The sequence below is a fragment of the Nicotiana tomentosiformis genome, chromosome 5 (assembly GCF_000390325.3).
Source record: "Nicotiana tomentosiformis chromosome 5, ASM39032v3, whole genome shotgun sequence".
NCBI lineage: Eukaryota > Viridiplantae > Streptophyta > Magnoliopsida > Solanales > Solanaceae > Nicotiana > Nicotiana tomentosiformis.
Window position 1 is genome coordinate 93,051,122 of NC_090816.1, and position 6,864 is coordinate 93,057,985.

General features: G+C 38.6%; 1 protein-coding gene across 1 annotated transcript; it reads left to right on the forward strand.

Moving 5' to 3' along the window:
• Nucleotides 1–300: 300 nt before the first annotated feature.
• On the forward strand, nucleotides 301–660 carry LOC138892800 (uncharacterized). The gene has a single exon (XM_070176540.1). It carries the CDS (start codon nucleotides 301–303, stop codon nucleotides 658–660), a length of 360 nt encoding a protein of 119 aa, XP_070032641.1.
• Nucleotides 661–6,864: the final 6,204 nt, after the last annotated feature.

A 6,864-nucleotide genomic window follows, 5' to 3' on the forward strand; every position in this document is an offset into this window, starting at 1 on the left:
ATATGAAGAGCCTGACGGTAAGCCGTGGTACTACGACAACAAAAGGTTCCTCGAAGTGAGAGATATAACCAGAGAACTCTACCAATGGTCAGAAGATAGACTAAGAGACTAGCAAATCAATTTTTCCTTAATGGAGAAGTCTTGTATAGGAGGACCCCGGACTTGGGTCTATTAAGGTGTGTAGATGCCGCTGAAGCAACAAAACTACTGAAAGAGATACATGCAGGAACATGCGAGAGTCACATGAACAGTTTCACTTTAGCCAAGAAGATTTTAAGAGTAGGATACTTTTGGATGACCATGGAAAGTGATAGTATCCGTTACATGCATAAGTTTTACCAGTTCCATATTCACGGGTATTTCATTCGGGTCCCACCTTATGAGCTAAATGTAACGGGTTCTCCTTGGTTGTTCGCCGCTTGGGGCATGGACGTGATTGGATCTATAGAACCCGCTGTATCAAACATATATCATTTCATCATGGTAGCCATCGACTACTTCACCAAATGGGTTAAAGCTTCTATATACAAGGCCATCACAAAGAAGCTAGTGGCAGATTTCGTCTGTAACAACATAGTCTACAGATTCGGGATCCCAGAGTCAATAATAACTGACAATGTAGCCAATCTCAACAGCGATCTCATAAGGGAGATTTTCTAGAAGTTCAGAATCATCCACCGTAATTCCACAACCTACATGCCACAAATGAATAGAGTAGTTGAAGCAGCCAACAAAAACATCAAAAGGATTTTACAGAAGATAGTAGACAATCATAGGCACTGGCACGAGAAGCTATCCTTTTGCTTGCTGCGTTAAAGCTCTACCATGAGAACGTCCACTGAAGCAACTCCATACATGTTGGTATATGCCACAAAAGTTGTGTTACCCGTAGAGGTTGAGATACCATCCTTGGGAATCATTCAGGAAGCCAAATTAGATGATGCAAAATGGGTACATTTCAAGAAAGAACAACTCATGCTCATCATTGAAAAAAGCATGGACGCAGTATGTCATGGTCAGCTGTATCAAAATAGGATGGCCAACACGTTCAATAGGAAGGCAAAACCTCGACAATTCACATCGGGACTGCTGGTTTTGAAGAAGATATCACCCCATCAAGAAGAGGCCAAAGGAAAATTTTCCCCAAACTGGAAAGGTCCTTAAGTGGTCCTTTGTGTATTGTCGAGAGGAGCATTAAGCCTAGAATAAATGGACAGTAGAGTCAGCACAAAGCCCATCGACTCAGATGCAATCAAGAGATACTACATTTGAAGACCGGAGAATTAGGGTTTGGTTGTAACAGAACTACACCTGACCTGACTTCCCATGGTGGGATACGTAGGCAACCCACGTAGGGTTCGGTCTCCCACCCCCTTTTGTAATAGAAAATCTAAATATTATTTTTGTATGTATTCGGGAATTACGCCACGACTTGATTTCCTTTAGCGGGAATATGCATGCAATTTATATCAGATTTAGTCATCTATTGTAATTGAACTACGTTTTGGCCTGATTCCATTTGGATACGTAGGTAGTCTAAGTCAGAGTCGTACACTTCATTTCAATTCATTATCATTTTGCATATATTGTATTCGAACTTTGTTTTGACCTGATTCCATTTGGATACATAGGCTGCCTAAGTCAGACTCGGTCATTCCATTCTATTTTATTCCATTTATTCCATCATAATTCATTCATCATCCTTGAACTACATTCAGACCTAATTTCATTCGAATATGTAGGCAACCTAAAAAGGTTCGGTCATAACCCTAGGAAAGCCTTTGTAACGCATTTGTTAGATTTGGACACGATTGGACAACAAGAAACTATGTCATCAGAGGCATCTCCAGGAATCATTATCATCAACGGAAAATAATCACCCTAAAAACAATATTCGCGTCAAAGGAAACTTCTAAATATGTCATAATCTGGAACAACGACATTTTGCCATAAAATAAACGATTTTCAAAATATTTTTAGAAAGTTCTATCTTTGCACCTACCGAACTTCATGGCATAATACACCAGATATGGGGCAAGGCCAGGCTTGCAATCAACACAAACCAACACTCCCCCTACTCAGAATTTTTCTTTGAGCTCAGGATTGACAAGAATCAAAGGATGCTGGAGCACACTAGGAACAATGACGGACCCGCTACAATCTCATGAGCCCTTATCTCTCCTTCATTATTCAATTCATTTTCTCATATGGTTAAAGACTAAATCCAAATTCTTTGTAGGTACTCCTGAACCAAGTCTCCAATACATTTGGAGCGCACTGTGTATAGCAAACCATCTGCTCATCCAATCATAGTGCCTTGTACATATCGAGTCGCCAAGGCCCCGACAAACGGAACCTTGTATATAGCAAATCGTCTTCTCAACCAATCAGAGCGCCTTGTATATATCGAGCCTCTATCTTTGTCAATTGAAGCCCCTATATATAGAAAATCATCTGATCAATCAATCAGAGTGCCTTGTACATATCGAGTCACTAGCTTTGCCAATGGAAGCCTTGTACAGAGCAAACTATTCGCTTCGCCAATCAGAGCATTTCACACCAATCTCACTATCACTCCACCATATCGGAGATTCCAAGTAGATAGTTGCAAACTTCATCGCCAACTCTACCAATCAAAGGATGGACTATCCGATCCCGCCATACTTTCGCCGATCGACGACCGCAAAATTAGTTCTACAGTCAAGAGTATCTCTTGGGCATGCTCCTTTATTTCTCTGCTTTATCTCGAATATTTTTATGTTTTACTTATACAGCTTACATGCATTTTACATTTCAAGTCACCTTCTCCCATTATGCAGAGGTTTCTACATTCATAGTCAACAACTCCTATCGCGTGGAGATACTCCCATTGTGTGGAGACTTAATGCTCCGACAGCTGCGGAACGGTATACAACTCGGCTAACAATCAAGTCAAATTCAAAGACCCATCCCCGACATCCCAAATAATGCTCCAAAGTTCGGAGACTTCAGATTCATATATCCCGTTATCTCGATCCCAAATAATGGCTAGCCGGTAGCCATGCTTCATTATTCCTGCATTATTTACATAATATCTTAATGTATTTGCATTATGATATATGTGTATGTGTGTATCTTATTTTGCAGGATCAGACATTGTGGCATGGAGCTTCTTCTAAGCAACAAACCAAGCTACACCGCTATTATGGACAACAAACTCATAAGCGAGCCAAGAATCCAAACTCCAACTCAATCCGATCAGTAGAACCTCGAATCGCCAAATCTTTCAAGTCTCACAATCAAGCTGCAATCCGTAAAGTCATTCTGGGTTCCAAGATCTTCAAGTTTCGCAATATCGTCATAACACGATACTGGGGCAACTCCTTCAAGCCTCACCCTCTCCAAATCATCATTCTAGAATTACATAAGGCCTAATCCTCGTTGAGCCCGAGGTATGTAGGCGATTCAAAGCTAGAATTTGGCCCCTAATCTTACAAATCATAATCTTTCCCAATTTCATATGCCATTTCCTGCAATACATGCTCAAATTCAGGACAAAGTTGGTCTTAGTTCAATTTCTTTGCCCGAAAACTCTTTTATCGTTTCCGGTCAAAGAGGGGCAACTGTTGACGATCAATTTTGACCCTCTCTTTTAAAATTAAATTATTTATACTTAATGATTTAAAGTAAATGTGGTGAAAATATTTTCTAATCAATATAACCTATTTCCATATCAATATAATAGGAAATTAGTAATTAATAGTGTTGAATTAATTAAATATTTATAAAATATATTACCCTTATTATTTTAGAATTATTAATATAATCTCTATATCTTGATACAAACGTTTTACAATTAATTTAACAAATTAATCTTTTATTTTAAATTACATTGCTTATTATTTAAATTACTCCGAAATTAATTATATAATGTAGTAAATAAAGTGTTCTAATATATAATCAATCAATTACAGTAATTCATGTATATTTGATGATTATATTTTTATCACATTTAATTTGAATCAATTAACTTAATTAAGTTAATTTTAAAGGGTTAAGAATTAAAAGGCTACAATTACAGATGCCTAATTAAACACAATGTGGCTATTTGTTAAATTAAAATCAGCCCAAAACACAGGCCCCAGGCCATTTGACCCGATCTGGAACCAGCCCTTCTTATCCACCTTCACAATCCGCCCCAACCCCTCAGAACCAATAAAATCGTGCCACATCACCCATCCCACTCTGTGATGACCTGATAGGTCATTTTGAGTATTAGCCCTTATTTATGTATTCCGATATCTCTGTTAGTTCCGTTTGATATTTCTCGATTCGCGTGCGTGGTCTGTGTCACTTTTGGAAAAGCTTTTATGTGAAAATTTAAAGAAAACATAATTTTTAGCTTTAAAAACCAACTTGAGTTGGCCATGGTCAACATTTTCTAAAAATGACCCGTATTGGTGTTTTGACGATTCCGATAGGTCCGTATCGTAATTTTGGACTTGGGTGTATGCCCAGAATTTAAATTGGAGGTCCCTAGGTTGATTTGACTCATTTTGCCGAAAGCTAGTAGTTTGAAAGTTTGAAATTTCCTAAGTTTGACAGTAATTTGACTTCATGGCTAACAAGTTTGGATTTTGGTGTTGAAACTTGGAATATGTTCGTTTTATTATTTGAAACGTGTCTGCAAAATTTGGTGCATTTCGGAATTGACTTGGCTTGATACGGACGCTTAGATGTGATTCTAGTTGTTCTTGATACTTTGAAATATTATTCATTTTGAGGGTTGATTCATATATCTTGACGTTATTTTGGTGATTGGACTGTACGAACGAGTTCGTATGATGTTATTACACTTGCCTGAATGTTTGGTTCGGAGCCCGAGGGGCTCGGGTGAGTTTCAGACGTGTTTCGGATGAGTTTGGATGGTTTGGAGTCTACTGGTGCAATGCCAATTCTGGTGCTCTATTGCAGATCTCGCAATTGCGGGCCTCGCTTTTGCGAAGAATTGTTTTCATTTGCAAGCATGGGCTGAGCTGGGCGACTCTCGCAATTATGAGGAAAATGTTCACATTAGCGAACTGTCACAGGTCACATTTGCGATCTCTGAGTCACATTTGCGACTCTGTGTGCTTTTGAGTGATCTTCACATTTGCGAAGGAATTGTCCGCATTTGTGAAGGTGAATCTTGTAAGGCCCTGTAAAATTTTGTAAAGGAATTTAAGGTTTTGTAGTGCCAAAATAGGCTTACGTGTTTGAGGATTATAGAAAGTTTTTGGCAGAAGAAGACATTTCTGCGGCCCACTATGCTAAATCACTCCGCGGACCGCATAATGGCCGCATAGTGAATCAGAGGCAGGGCAAGTTTGGAGGAAGATCTGCGGTGCATTATGCGACCGAAGACCAGTTCTGTGGTGCATTATGCGACCATAGAATAGGTCTGCGGATTGCATAACGGCCGCAAACAGTGTTGCCCAGTTCCGAAGGGCCTTTTTGCGACCCATTATGCGATACGATCTGCGATCGCAGACCTAGTTTCTGTAAGTTTAAGTTTTGGAAATTTTACCCGATCCCATTTTTATAAAAAGGCTTTGGGGGTCATTTTTAAGGGTTTCATCTGATATTTTTAGAGAGAGGTGAGAGTATCTTAGAGAGAGAAAGAGAAGACCTAGCCATTTGTTCATCAAATCTTGCTCAAGGCTTGAAGATTTCACAAGGATATTGCTAGGGTTTCAAAGAGGTAAGAATTTCTTTCCCCAATTCTTCAATTTCGAGCTTGGGGTAAAATATGGGTGATTGGGAGTATGATTCTTGGGTGTGAGAGTATTATGTATACCTGTATTACCAATAAGGTTTGTGGGAAGATTGTTGAGCTCAAATAAGTAAAGATTGGGTTGTGGAATGAAGTAAATCTTGTAGAAGAACCTTGTAGACAAATTTGCACACCTAGTGTTTGATAAAATGCTCGAATGAGCTGAAACCATGAATATCTTCCTAATTTGTGTTCAATTTTGTTATGTCTCAAAATAGATTGGGATTGCTAAGATTTTCGAAACGTTGTAGTAATTTAAGGAAAGCTCAAATCGAGGTATGTTGGCTAAACATCTCTCTTAGTATTGAATTCTCACGATATCCTTGTAAGTCTCGTGTTCCTCATTATTAATTTGATTAGTTCGAATAAGCCTTGTGTCCATCATGCCTAGAATGAAAGTGATGATCCATGATCATGTTTGAAAGTGAAAGAAGTGAACGTGAGATGTAGAAATGTGGCCATCGTGCCAAGAATGAGAATTATATATGTGGCCAATAGTGCCAATGAAATGAAAGAATGTGTGAACATTATGAGATGAGTTTTAACTCCTTTACATAATAATGCCATTAATGTCCTATGATCACCCGTGGCTAGTACAAGTAAGCGATAGTATGAACATGAACTATGGTCGTTTGCCAAAACGAGAATAATGAACTTAGCTAGTGACCTTAAGATGACAAAGAAGTATATAATGAGGTGGAACAAAGATGTCTTATGCTAAATGATGATGAACCTTAAGAAAAGAAATTGGGTCTATGTACTATTGAAAGCTACTTAGTGATTTGCCATGCATGTGTTAATGTAATGAGCTATGTTTCTCCACGATGAGCATGAATATGAAGTGTTCCAATAATCCGAGAACTTACGACCTTAAAAGTAGCATTAGCCATGTCGCTTGAGTCAATATATGATTATGTGCATAGTGATGTGTTATGGAAACCTATGGACGGTCTATGAAATGCATAGGAATATTATGTTATGAACCCTATGGACGGTCTATGAAACACATAGGTATATTGTGTTATGAACCCTATGAACGGTCTATGAAACACATAGGTATATTGGGTTACGAA